We start from the raw sequence: 14,675 nt of genomic DNA on the forward strand, positions 1-14,675 counted from the left end.
GGCACAGAGCAGAGAACACCGGCAGTGAGGGGCACACAGCAGAGCCGTCTTAGCCAGAGAAGGTCCTAGCCCCAGGTAGGCGTCCCAGCTGTGTGGCTTTCACAGCTGTGCTGTATCACAGTCGAGCTGTTTTGAACGAACTAGAGTTTCCTCACCTCAAACTGGGGATACGTGTGGGCGTTAAGCTGACGTCAACCGTAGGTTGACAGAAGGTATGCTGAAAACCAGACATTATTTTAGATCTATGATCTGTATAACAACTAGTATATTTAATTTCCAGCTGAATAGAAAAACAGGATAGGTAAGTTATCAAATTGATAGCACATATGTTCCCCCAGGGAATCTGAAGATCCACATGTATAATTTGTGTTGTTTTTTTTTCTTCTGCATGAATTAGCTAAATAAGGAAAAATTTGCCACATACTTTCAAGCTTAAAAGGAACTGACTCCACTCATTGTTATAATTCTCCTGCCATTTCTGACAAAGTCTTGACTTTCTCATCCTCCCTCATTATTTACTTCCGAGTTAAAGGACTTCAATAAATAATCAAGTTTTAAATGGCGCAAACATTTGCTGATTTTTCCCAAGCTCGAGCTGTGCTGAAAATAACCGGACCCTTCAATAATTGGCTCTGTGCCTGAAAAAAAATTTTTTTGAAATAAAAATAAATAATAAATACCTCATAATTTCAATGATTTGTAACCATAGGACCACATACATGGCTTATCTTATTTTAAAACTGTTTTGTAAAGTTTGCCCAGCTTTAAATCTAAGAACTCAAGTTATTTTCATTGATCTCCGCATACTAATTGCTGTTTCTGAAGGATAGTAAGAGCAACTGCCTAACACATTCAGATGGGATAGTTTATCTTCAGGAACCAATGTTAAATCATTTCTATATACCTATTGGAGGGGAGTTTGCCGACATTCTCGGCTAACATTTCCTCTCATTTGCATAGTTCTAAACCAGCGGTTCTCAACCTGTGGGTCGCTCTAAACCAGCGGTTCTCAACCTGTGGGTCGCGACCCCAGCGGGGTCGCCTAAAGCCATCGGAAAATACATAATGCATATCAGGTATTTATATTCCGAATCATAACTGTAGCAAAATTACAGTTATGAAGTAGCCACCAAAATTATCCTTTGGTTTGGGGTCACCGCAACATGAGGAACTGTATTGCGGGGGTCACGGCATTAGAAAGGTTGAGAACCACTGTTCTAAACAAAGGTTCAGCCAGTTCCACTCAGTGGGCCATCCATTCCTAGCCCAGGTCAAACTCTGAAGAGTCTTTTTCACAAGGTGTTATGTATTTTGCTACTGATAACCTATTTTTTTTTAAATGTGTCAAATCATCAATATGAACTCTGATTCTACGATGAGATGAAAAAACGCACAGGTTGTGGATGAAAAGGCCAAGGAGGAGACGTATCGGTCATTTGTCAAGTTTGCAATGAGTTCATGATAACATCATTCATGGACTGGCGTTTTGTTTTTGATTTTTTAAACAACAGAAATTTACTGGCGTATACTTCTGGAGGGTTAGAGGCGGGGATCAAGATGCCGTCTGGGTTGGTTTCTGGTGAGACCTTCCTTCCTGACGTGCAGATGGCCTTTCTTCTGCGCTCCCTGCCCTCCTGCTGTCTCTTCCTCTTATGAGGACAACACTCCTGTTGGATCAAGACTCCAACCTTAGGACCTCATTTAATCTTAATGACCACCTTAAAGGCCCCATCTCCAAACACAGTCTCATGGAAGTTCGAGCTTCAACATATGGATTTTTAGGGAAACAATTCAGTCCAAAACACAAGGATTTAGAAAAGAACAAAACAAACAAACAGCACCATAATCACACCTGAAAACAGTAACAATACTCTCTCAATATCAAATATTTAGTCAATGTTCAGCTTTTCCCAAGAGTCATATATTTTTATAAAAGTCTGAGGACTCTCTTGTTTTTATCCTTAAAAACCTGGAACAAGTGTGCATTTATTGAACACTTACTGTGTACTCAGCATTGTCTCAGCACAAGGAGGCGCTCAGTGCCCACAGAGGGGACCGGTAAGCTGGGACCCCAGGCAGGGCGGAAGGGGCCATACTGCAGAGGATGTTAAAACTGGCTAATAGAGGAGTTTTAAGACTTGATTCAGTTAGATACGGATTTCCTCTGAAAGCTTATGTGTTGAGGTGGCAAGATGAACCTCTGGTTTCCCAGTGAATGACCACAGGATTGTGGCAATTTCCCTGACCTCTCATGTGGAAAGGTGATCTCCGTGCCGGGCCGCCTCTGGGGCCAAGAAGGCAAACCTGGTGGGCTTTATCTCACGTTCCGCTGAGGGCCGGGGAGCACAGCATCATGGGGAGCCCCCTGCTCAGACCACCTCTGTCTTCATGTTTCTGTCCCAGCACCCAGCCCGGTGCCTGGGCCTGGCCTACGTGTCCGCGAACAACATCACAGTGGCTGTGCTCTCGTTGACAATGATCCACTCTCCCGAGTTCCTCTCACGACCTCAGAGATGCCACACTGTCTCCTGCACACGGTGTGCACAGTCCTGCCCCTGGGGGCACGTGGACCCGGCAGGGGGACCACTGAAATACAGGGCTCCAGAGGTCGGGAAGCCAGTTCTTGGAGTTTCATTTCTTGTTGCAGGACTGGGGTATAGGTTGAGATATTGGTTCTCATCCTTAATCATTTGGGGTGACTTTTGCCTCAACTTAATTCTACTGTCCTCACAAGCTGCTAAGGAGAAAAGACACCGTTTTTCAGAGGATTACGCATACCTTTGCTGTCAGAACCCACCTGACCCCTGCCGCGTCGGCTGACTAGCCATTTCATGCAGATGCTCTTAGGTTAACAGCCCTAAAAATCAACAGAAAACTTTAAGAAACCCTCCACCCCATCGTGGATTACAAAATATCTAATGGTTTCTTCACCCTTCCATTACCTCATTTAATCTCTGACTTTTGAGAACACAGCAAAATTAATGAGTAAAACCTGAGACTACATGGAGTCACCAAGAATTGGAGGCCAGAAAAATAGCAGTGAGTCCAGAGGCTGGATTCCAGTCACAGCTCCAACAACGATGCAGAAGAAGCGTCAGCTTCCCTGTGTGCAAAGCGGAAGTCCGCTAAGCAGCACGGCGCATCCGCATCCTCGACACCTTGACACCAGTGAAAACGGAGCTCGAAACTTCTCCAGAACAGCCGTGTCCAGAGGAGATTTCTGTGATGAAAGTATCCGTATTCTATGCTAGCTGATGTGGATGGCACTGTGCACACGCAGCTACTGAGCACTTGACACGCGGCTGGTGTGGCCGAGGAACTGAAATCTGTCATTTTTACTTTTTAATTCATTTACATTTAGATAGCCCATGTGAATGGTGTAGTAGACAGTACAGCAGTCTAAGGAATCACTAGGAAAAGGTTAAAGTGCTGGCTAGTGGACATGCAGGACAGATCTGAATGTCCAGTCTGTATCCTGTACTTCCGTACCAGAAGGTCCAGCACAACTGGCTAGGGAGTTTGAGTGTGCGGGTACCATTCATCCTTCTCAAAGGTACAGACGCTGAAATCAGGCTTTCCTCACCCCCCTCCCCCACCCCCTCCTCCACTCCCACGGGTAAGACAGAGTTGAGTAAAAACAAAGTGGTGGTGGAAGCCACCTTTCTGGGACACCCCTCCACTCTGGAAGAATCGAATGGGAAGCAGGGACTGTGAGGGTATTTCTCTCCAGCCACGGGAACCCCGAGTTGGAGGGCACGCTACGACCCGTCCATCTGGAGGGGTCTCTGTGTTGCTTTAATAAGAACGACGCTGAGTCACCCAGTGGGCACTCTATCCTGGTTTACTGACTGCAGGTGCAGGAAAACACATGGGCTGGTTCTGCCAGCCCGGGGTTGGGGGGGCTTCCCCTGACAGCCTCGAAGGAGGACACACTCGAAGCACAGCCCTGTCTGGAGCCGGGTGCATCCGGCCCCTGGGCTGGTGACGGAGCTGCACTCCGAGCTGCCGAGTCAACACGCGGGACTCCGTGCTTACTCGCCTCCCTCGTTACCGCCCGGGTCCACTCCACCCTCCTCTCTCTCCCCAGCTCCACTGATGTGGTGCCTCCCTGCTCCCACTCTCCACTCCCTGCGTTCCTCCTCCACTCAGCAGCCAGACCGTATTTCCAATCAGATGCAGGAACCCCTTATCCACGGTTTCCCTTTCCACGGCTCCCGTAACCATGGTCAGCCATGGCCCCGGAATAGGACATGGAAAAATCTAGAAATACACAATGCGTAAGTTTGAAATGGCTTGCCTTTCTGAGTAGCCTGGTGAAATCTCACTCCATCCCACCCAGGACGTGAGTCAGCCCTTTTTCCAGAACAATCACACTGTACATACAATACAGTAAGATATTTTGAGAGACCACATTCACATAACTTCTATTACAATATAGTGTTGTAATTGTTCTATTTTTATTACTAGTTATTGTTCATCTAGTGCTGTGTCTAATTTATAAATTAAAATTTATCATATGTATATATGTATATATATGTATGTATGTATATATGTATGTATAGGGGGAAAGATAGTATAGATAGGGTTCAGTATGTCCCTGGATTCAGGCATCCACTGGGGGTTTGGGACATATTCCCCTTGTGTAAAGGGGGACTACACTGTAACCTCAGTCCTCTGCTTAAGACTCTCGAGTGGACTCCTGCTCCATTAAAATTCAAAGTTCTCCTCACCATGACCTGTAGGGCTCTGCTCACCTGTTTACATTCTCCTCCCATGTCCCCCTTGTTCCAGCCACGCTGGCCTGGCTGTTCTTTAGACAAATCAAGTTTCTTTGCACCTCAGGACCTTTGCACTTGCTGGTCTCTCTGCCTAAAATGCTCCTCCCCAGTCTTTCACATGGCTAACTCCTCGTCCCTCAGGCCTCCACTTAAATGTCACCTTCTCAGAGTGGCCTTCCCAGACAATCCCACCTAAATGAAGCACCATAGCCACTCTCTATCCCGCCACCATGTTGTGTGCGTGTGTGTGTGTGTGTGTGTGTGTGTTTTGCAACTTTCTTGAGGTATATTTTACAAATTATAAAATCACCCATTTCAAGTGCATGATTTAGTAATTTTTTGTACATCAAGTTGTATAACCATCACTGTCAGTTTTCAAACCTTTCCATCCTCTCAATAAGATCCCACCTGACCACTTCCTGTTAATTCCTGTAACTCTCCCCTGCTCTAGGCAGCCACCAATCTCCTTTTCCCCTTTCTATAGGTTCCTTTTCTGGACATTTCGTGTAAATGGACTTGCACAATATTCCACCACTTTATTTTTATTTTTTTGTATTTTTCTGAAGTGAGAAGTGGGGAGGCAGTCAGACAGACTCCCGCATGTGCCCAACCGGGATCCACCTGGCATGCCCACCAGGGGTCGATGCTCTGCCCATCTGGGGTGTTGCTCCATTGTGGCTGGAGCCATTCTAGCACCTGAGTCGGAGGCCATGGAGTCGTCCTCAGTGCCCGGGCCAACTTTGCTCCAATGGAGCCTTGGCTGCAGGAGGGGAAGAGAGAGAGAGAGAGAGAGAAAGGAGAGGGGGAGGGGTGGAGAAGCAGATGGATGCTTCTCCTGTGTGCCCTGGCCAGGAATTGAACCTGGGACTTCCACACACTGGGCCAATGCTCTACTACTGAGCCAACTGGCCAGGTCTCCATCACTTTATTTTTAATATATATATATATATATATATATATATATATATATATTTTTTTTTTTTGTATTTCTCTGAAGCCGGAAATGGGGAGAGACAGTCAGACAGACTCCCGCATGCGCCGGACCGAGATCCACCCGGCATGCCCACCAGGGGCGACGCTCTGCCCACTAGGGGGCGATGCTCTGCCCCTCTGGGGTGTCACTCTGCCGCGACCAGAGCCACTCTAGCGCCTGGGGCAGAGGCCAAGGAGCCATCCCCAGCGCCCGGGCCATCTTTGCTCCAATGGAGCCTTGGCTGCGGGAGGGGAAGAGAGAGACAGAGAGGAAGGGGGGGGGGGGTGGAGAAGCAAGTGGGCGCTTCTCCTATGTGCCCTGGCCAGGAATCGAACCTGGGTCCCCTGCACGCCAGGCCGACGCTCTACCGCTGAGCCAATCGGCCAGGGCCTATTTTTAATATATTTTTATTATGATAAAATATATGTCACCATGCCTGACCTGTGGTGGCGCAGTGGATAAAGAGTCGACCTGGAAATGCTGAGGTCGCCGGTTCGAAACCCTGGGCTTGCCTGGTCAAGGCACATATGGGAGTTGATGCTTCCAGCTCCTCCCCCCCTTCTCTCTCTCTGTCTCTCCCTCTCCTCTCTAAAATGAATAAATAAATTTAAAAAATATACAGGAATAAAAATTTTAAAAAAATTTAAAAAAATACACGTCACCAAGCTAACCCTTTCAACCATTTTTAAATGTGCAGTCCTGAGACATGAGTACATCCATGCTGTTGTGCGACCATCACCATCACCTCCAGAACTTTCTCATCTTCCCAGACGGAAACTCTGTCCTCATCAGACACGAACTCCCATTCTTGCTCCCCGCAGCCCTCGGCCACCACCCTCTACTTTGTCTCTATGATGTGACTGCTGTCGGTGCTCCATCTAAGTGGAGTCCTACAGTACTGACCGTTTTGTGATTAACTTATGTCACGTAGGATGTCTTCATCCATGTGGAGGGCATGTGTCAGAATTTCTCTACTTTGTAGGCTGAATAGTGCTCCCTGTATGTCTGTACCACATTTTGTTTATCCATTCTTCTGTGGACAGACACCTGGATTGCCTCTGTCTTGTACCTATTGTGAGTGATGATGTTATGAACACAGACACAGAAATACCTGTTCAAGTCCCTGCTTTCCCTTCCTGTGGGAATCGACCCAGATGTGGAATGCCTTAGTAATGTGGCAACTCAATATTTACTTTCTTTTTTTTTTTTTTTTTGTATCTTTTTGAAGTTGGAAACGGGGAGGCAGTCAGACAGACTCCCGCATGCGCCCGACCAGGATCCACCCGGCATGCCCACCAGGGGGCAATGCTCTGCCCATCTGGGGCGTTGCTCTGTTGCAACCAGAGCTATTCTAGTGCCTGAGGCAGAGGCCATGGAGCCGTCCTCAGCGCCCGGGCCAACTTTGCTCCAATGGAGCCTTGGCTGCAGGAGGGGAAGAGAGAGACAGAGAGGAAGGAGAGGGGGAAGGGTGGAGAAGCAGATGGGCGCCTCTCCTGTGTGTCCTGGCCGGGAATCGAACCTGGGACTCCTGCACGCCAGGCCGATGCTCTACCACTGAGCCAACCAGCCAGGGCCTCCATATTTAATTTCTTGAGGAACTGCCATAGTGTTTTCACAGTGGCACGGTTGACATTCCTACCAGTAATGCACAAAGGTTCCAATTTCTGCACATCTTTGCCAACACTTGTTATTTTCTGTTCCCCCCCCCCATCATCGCTGTCCTGTCTGTGATGTGATATCTATTCTAGTTCTATAATTTATCAATACTTGACTTCTTGTTGTTGTTTTTCAAACAACAATTGCCTGTCTACCCCCAAACCAGCAGCACGAAGGCAAAGCGCCTGGCGGCCTGGTTTGCCTCTGCCGCCCAACAGTGCCCAGCGCTCGACACACATCACTGAGTGAATGTGAAAAGCCTCAGGGCTACCGGGTTAGCGCTACCACGGTTCTTTCGTCTCCGCTACAGTCCACGGGAGCTGGGAGCTCCCGTCCACTTCTTCGACAAACCAGAGGGCCACGGATGTTTTCGCAAACGAATCTGTGCTCTTCCTTGTGAAATACAAAGAAACAAAGGTGGTGTCACAAGGGAACCTTGAGGCACCCAGGGCCTTTGCACACGCTCTGCTGAGGCTCTCGTGAAGACCAAGAGAGCATGCCCGGCTCCTCCGGGAGCCATGGTGGCTGCCCGAACGCAGGCACCAGAGAGGCAGCCCCTGGCGGCAGGAACAACTCCACGGGCCCAGAGACGAAACCGTACAGCCTCTAACTCGGAAAGCGAACTGGGCGTCATTTCTTCCACCTTAGCCCCGCTTTCTAGAGACAACTCTTTATTCCCCTCTCCCCAAAAAGGTTGGCATTTGTTTCTCAATTTCATGCCCCAAATCAGTATGTCACCAAGACTGCCTGTCCACTGCTCATTTTCCCTTCTTTCCACAGTGACAGAAGACATGACCCTCAGCCACCTTGCTGCCAGCAGTGGCCACGTACCTAAGAACCAGCCAGTGACAGGTAAGGAGCAAGTGGCATGTAATTCTGCACAACGTCTTTAAAGGGAGGAGGTTTGGCCTCTGTTCCCTTTGGAGTCGGCTGGAACAGGAAGGTGATGGCTGGCACAGGAGCAGAGATCTTGGACCATGAGGGGGCGTGCAGAGCGGGGGAGGGGGGAGAAAGATAACTGGGTGCCTAATGGTTGTGAAGCCGCCACACGACTCCTGGGTGGCTGCCTACCTCCACGGTCCTTTATGTGAGGGAGGACTTAGCCTCTGCCGGAGCCGCTGTTGTTGCTGGTCCCTGTTTCTGGAAGCCGACTCTGCCCCGGCTCACACCGAGTCGCTCCAGTAAGATTACAGCTGGGGACCCAAGCCCAGGAGGAAGGTCTTCCTCGATATAGATGACCATGCACTTGTTCCCTGAGGGTCAGCACTGCTCTGAGCTGATGCCAACAAGCCCAGCCTGGCCAGTGTGGTGAGGGGTAGCAGTGGGCAGTGACCTGCCACGTTGGGGCAGAAGACAGGACAACTCAACACCAGCAATCACGAGGATAATGGCAATCAAACAGTGATGGCGAGCAGGTATTGAGCACTCACTGCATCCCAGGCCCTGAGCCCAAGGGCTCTACCTGCACTATCTTCTTGCATCTTCACAGCAGTCCTGTATCTTCACAACAAGGGCTCTGCCTGCACTATCTTCCTGTATCTTCACAGCAGTCCTGTATCTTCACAACAAGGGCTCTACCTGCACTATCTTCCTGTATCTTCACAACAGTCTGGAGGGTTAGGAGAGATCCATCCTGGTCACACGGCTGATGAGTGACAGGAGAAGGTGGATCTCGGAGGTGTGACTGCCGAGCCCACAGGCCTTCCACTGCGTCCAAACGAAGCATCTACACCTCCTCTGCCCCCCACAGGAGAATGAGGCAGCCGGGCCTCTCTGGAGGCACCCCCTTCTTTCCCAAGGAAAACCTTACTGGACACCGCCCCCCCTAATCCAAGTCTGACGCCACACAGGGGTGTCCCGTAACACCCCAAATAAATAGCCAACTGTGAATTCCTCCTTGTTGGGGGCCAGGATTCCTCTCAGTCATAAAATTTCTTGGGTCATTTTGACCTTGTAGCCATTTAATTCCAATGAAATTCAACTATAATATGAAAACCAGGTTACTTTTTTTTTTTTTTTTTTTAAGAGAAAGAAAGAGACAAGCAGGGGAGCGAGTGGAAGGAGAGAGACGAGAAGCATCAACTCACCGTTGCTTCACTTTAGTGTACTGATTGCTTTTCGTAAGTGTGTGAGGGGAGGGTGCGTAAGCCCAGCCAGGGACCCCTAACTCAAGCCAGCCACCTGGGGCTTCAGGTCAGTGACTTTGGGCTTCAAGCCAGCGACCACAGGGTCATGTTGACCATCCTGCACTCAAGGGGGCGACCCTGTGCTCAAGCTGGCAATCCCGCGCTCTAGGGACCTTGGCGTTTTGAAGCCGGGGCCCTCAGCATCCTGGGGCGGTGCTCAATCCACTGCGCCACCACTGGTGAGGTTACCTTTATGTTTGTTTCTGAGTCGTCTTTCACATTTATGCTAATACCAGTATTTCAAAAGTATTTTCTATGACTTATGCTCTCCTGGCCCCAGGCACTGCAACATGGTGGAGTCTGTGCCAGCTCATCAGGTCGTTGATATCTGATGGGAGGGCATCAATATATCGTAGAACCAGGGCTTATATTATGGAGGGGAACCCCTCTCACTCAGAGTCAGGGCTTATATTATGAAGGGGAACCCCTCTCACTCAGAGTCAGGGCTTATATTATGAAGAGGAACCCCTCTCACTCAGAGTCAGGGCTTATATTATGGAGGGGAACCCCTCTCATCTGTCTGTCAAATGACCTTGTTGGGAATGCCTCATTGCAAAATAAGTTTCACTTTCCATAAAGTTGGACTTACCAAAGGTTTGGTCAAATAGATTGATACCAATTGTTCTAGGCCTCTGCTTCCCCTTCTATAAAATGGGGATAATTATGCCCTTTTCTTAGAGTGATCTGGAGCATTCAGTGAGATTATCCTTGTTCATTACCTGGCACAGTGTCTGGCACACAGTGCTGCTGTTGGAGAGAGCTGCTTTTAAAAATCCTAATCTGTGGGTGGCGTATTCTGAGTGAATGGATGTCTCGGTGAGCCACGGTGTTCCATTACCAAACAGCTTCCCAACAACCAAAGAATGAAGAAGAAAACAGTCCCTACTCTGCTGACAGGGGAAGATGACTCAATCTAGCTAACTGTAAATCCAAACATCTTTTTCTGAAAAGCTGATGGCTTTAACTCTGAGTCCTATCCTCAGCATCATCTATGCCATTACTAACCAGCACAGGCATTTTATTAGCCTTTGTCCCTCTGATGATTATTCTCATTTTTTTTTTTTTTGCTAATTTATTTAACTTTTGTTCCATTCAATATTATTTTGTATTATATTAGTGTCAAGTATAGAGCCTGGGGTTAGACAAGCTGATATTTGACAGAATATTCACCCAATATTTCCAGCACCCACCCAGCACCCTACATAGTTGCTACAACGTTATTGACTTCATTCCCTGTGCTGCACTTTATATCCCTGTGACACTGTGTAACTACCAATTTGTACTTAATCCCTTCACCTTTTCACCCGGCCCCCCCCCCTCCCTCTGGCCACCTCCAGGCTGTTCTCTGTGTCTATGAGTCTGTTTCTGTTCTGTGTGTCCGTTTATATTGTCCTTCAGATTCCACGTATAAATGGAATCGATGCTCATTCTCTAATGGCTCTCACTGGCGGTTTCAAGTCAGGGACATTAACTGGGACTTTTTGTCTCCCTCCCCTGCCCCTTTTTCTGTAATGCATGCGAAGTGGTCAGGGGTAAGCGCTGACTTTGATCTTCTGTTCCCCCGGGGGAGACAGTTATGCAAGGCACAGGCAACAAATAGCTTCTAAGAATCAGGGCCACAGGCCTTTGACTGAAAATAGCCTTAATTTTTAATCCACGAAACGCAGGGTTCTCAGAAACACATCTGCTTTAAGGATTTATCCCTCCGAGCTCTGTCTGGCACGCTCTCCGATCGCTAATGCCGGGCGCCACTAGTTCTATTAATAATAAAACCTCCAAATAGCTGCGGCAAATCCAACATCTCACCTTCAGACATTGGCCCCTCACCCGCACCTTGACCTCCCAGGGGGAAAAAAGCAGCCTGTCTTCCATTGTTCCGGGCACCCACTCCCAGGAGAGGACCGTTTGAAAATGTGCTCACTGTGATTTTCCAAGTGCATTTGCTGTTGGGAGGGTACACTCCAGGAAAACCTTCACTGCCGAGAAATCCAGACTCTCCAGTCAGGACTCCGCCACACGTGAAACCGGGCCTGGGAAGTGAGAGGGGGCCACGTCAACGAGAGAAAGGCGTCTATTAATATGGATGAAGTGAGTGTGGATCAATAAACGCCTGCACCGAATAAGGGATCTGAAAGCTTGCTGGCTCTCAGGAGATTTCAAGTATAGCCTGATAGCACGCTCTGTCCAGTTGCTCCCTATCTCCATCATAATAACACCAGATCCATCCATCCATCCATCCATCCAGGTGCAGCCAAGTCCTCCAAGTATCTTACTAGTAAATGAAAATTTTATTTTTTTATTTTAATTTTTATCAAAATTACTGGCTAATGCAATTATACAGGTTTGAAGCGCACAATTCTATAACACATCTGTATACTGTATTGTGTGTTCTCCTTCCTTCACCTTCTATCTCCCTTCTCCCCTCCTCCACCTCCCCCACCCCCTCTCCCTCCCGCAGTCCCCACCCAGCGAGGGGCAGTGAGAGAAATGAGAGCTAGGCTGTGTGAAGTGCATGGTTTAAAGGTAGACAAGCAATTGGTTAATTCAAAAAAAAAGTTGAAATTTCCCAGGTTTGGAGAGATGCCTAATTCTCCTCTCTTTCTCTGAAAATCATTGGGCATTGGGAGAGCCCCCCCACTGGAAAGGGAGGTCTGTAGTGATGGAGGTGTTAGAGGAGATGCCCAAGTTGGCCATGGTGGGTGCCCTGGTCCAGGTACCGGGGCAGCCTGGCAGCTCAGAGGTCGGTGAAGAGTTAAGTGGATAGGAGCAGCTTGCTGGGCCTCACGCGAGTTTTCCCCTAGTAGGCATCGGTCTTTCTCCCCGGGGAAAAATCAGAAGTCAACCAGAGTCCACACATGTGGGCCCTAATGCTTCCCTCCGTCCGCGTAAACACGCGGGCAGGGAAGACGCAGGTCGGATGACGCCCTCGCCACGTGGTGGCCGGTCCAGCCGAGTGGCCAGTCGGCGGCCAGGGCGGGGGGCCGCAGCCAGCCGGGAGCCCCGCGGCCCGGTGTGGACCTGGGGCCTGGGGACAGCCTGCGTGCGGGACCAGGTCCCGGGACGCACGGAGTGGACTGCACAGAGCTGCGCGCGCGAGGCTGCAGGGCTGCCCCGGGGGGAGGAGGAGGAGAGAGAAAAGGAGGAGGGATCCGGCGGGGAGCATTACCTCTCCGGGGGCTGCTGCCGCGACAGCCGGGCCGCCAGCAGCAGGCCGAGCACCGCCCAGGCGCGCGCACCGCTCATGGCCGTGGAGACAGACGCCCTCGGCTCGCCCGCCTCCCCGCGCACAGTGCGGACTCGGACTCTGCTGCGCCCCGGCTCGGACACGCGGCGCGCGCTCTCACTCACACGCGCGCACACACACACGCGCGTGCGGCCGCGGGCAGCCAGGTATCCGCGTGTGCGCGTCCAGCGGTGTCCGGGCGCTTTTAAAGGCGCTCACGGTGCAGCCTGACTCGACGTTTCATTTCCCCGAGGAGTTGCTGGCAGCCACTGGCCTCGGCTGAATATCCCGTTTGTTCTCGGCGGCGGGAGGGGCGGCCCCGGGCAGGAGCGCCTCCTCTCCTCTCCGGGGGCAGGCGGGCGTCTCCTCCCCGCACCTGGGACCCACAGTCCGGTCCCACCCACCTGCAGGGGCCTGTGGGGACAGGGAGTACGGGTGACCCCCGCCCCGCCCCCCCACCGCCGCCCCTTGGTACCCAAGCGTGACCTGGCTTCCTCCAGGACCCACAGACGGTCATGGGGTGTGGGGTGTGGGGTGTGGTAGGGTCAGGGTTTGCTTTGGGAAGTGTTTTTCCCTAGTGGCTTTTTAAACAAGTATGAGCGCTTGCTGAAAAACCTGGATTCCTTATTTCTGTCTCCTTCAAACACCCACACCTAAGGCAAGAAAGGGGACACAGAAGAGAGCTTCTCCTGTTTTTGCCCCTGCTCTCATTGTCTTTCTTGAATATCTCGTCTGGAGGTTCTTCCCTGTGTCGCTGGTGTGTGAGAATACGGAGGGGTTCCGCGCAGGCGCCAGGCGTGCATTTTCAGCCACTGAGACATTGTGTCACTAACTGTGTCAGGTGAGGAGACAGAGGCAGAACCATTGCGTCCCAACCTCTCAAGTTCGGAAAATGTGTTTTTCTTTGCAATCATCTCTGAAAAGGATAAGTTAAGATTCACAGAGAATTTGTTTTTCTAAGAACAGCAACTCCAGCTTTGTGAGATCAAGGCTTTCCTCTAATTATAGAAAAATAACTTTATTTTTCAAAAATGTTTAAAACTTTTCCATTGAGGAGAGAGAGAGACAGAGAGAAGCATCAACTCTTTGTTTCTGACAGAGGGTGGAACCCGGGACCTCTGGCCAGCGGAGTGGGCCAGCCGACCGGGACCAGCAAAACAATTCTAAATCTTTAATTTGTTGAGTGCTTCCCAGTAACTAGGGATTAATAAAAGAAATACAAGAAGACAGTGGGTTTATTGAGATTTTCAACAACCATACCACTGCAAGAGGGATGTAGCTGAATGTTGACACCTTTCTAAGTAAAAAAACAAAACAACCAACAAAAACCCCTCAAAAAAACAAAAACACAACATTAAATTAGTCGGTATCAAGACTCCATTTCTAATAATGAGTTAACAGCATAGCCACTCCTGGGGGAAAGTAGTAACAACTAGCTGCAGGGAATAATTTGACTTTTAATAGTGAGGAAGCCCATCAGCCTATAGTAGGAACTAATAGTTCTCTGTGGAGTTTGCATTATTTTACTATTTCTGAAAAAAGAGAAGGAAAAAACCGAGAACTACAACTTCTCAAAATTTTTCTAAAGGCACCACACCCTGTGCAACATTTTTTTTAAAAAAAGGGATTACAGAATTTGGCAAACTACTTTATATCCTGAAACATGTTCTCTCAACCCAATAAATATCGCTTTAAAACAAGCAAAGAGCAAAATAAATGTTTGTTTATTTGGCACACATTTCAAGAATCTGCCATCCAACCACATAAATGTTTTAGATGACATTTTATTTAAAAAGTCTTATGTTTGAAAAGTCCTATTTTAAATTATAAAGTGAAAATATTGCTCAACTCACTTTCTG

The 14,675-nt window shown here is 49.2% G+C and overlaps 1 protein-coding gene across 1 annotated transcript in view; it reads right to left on the reverse strand.

Moving 5' to 3' along the window:
• PCOLCE2 (procollagen C-endopeptidase enhancer 2) overlaps positions 1 to 13,090 on the reverse strand; it is a 52,841-nt gene extending 39,751 nt beyond the window's left edge. Inside the window, exons 1-2 of the mRNA XM_066241579.1 lie at positions 12,760 to 13,090; positions 11,515 to 11,623 (exon numbers count right to left, since the gene is read on the reverse strand). Coding sequence (XP_066097676.1) covers positions 11,515 to 11,623; positions 12,760 to 12,836 — 186 coding nt within the window. The 5' untranslated portion in view covers positions 12,837 to 13,090. The remainder of the gene's footprint in view (positions 1 to 11,514; positions 11,624 to 12,759) is intronic.
• Positions 13,091 to 14,675: the final 1,585 nt, after the last annotated feature.

Source organism: Saccopteryx bilineata, chromosome 8 (genome assembly GCF_036850765.1).
Source record: "Saccopteryx bilineata isolate mSacBil1 chromosome 8, mSacBil1_pri_phased_curated, whole genome shotgun sequence".
Classification (NCBI taxonomy): Eukaryota; Metazoa; Chordata; class Mammalia; order Chiroptera; family Emballonuridae; genus Saccopteryx; species Saccopteryx bilineata.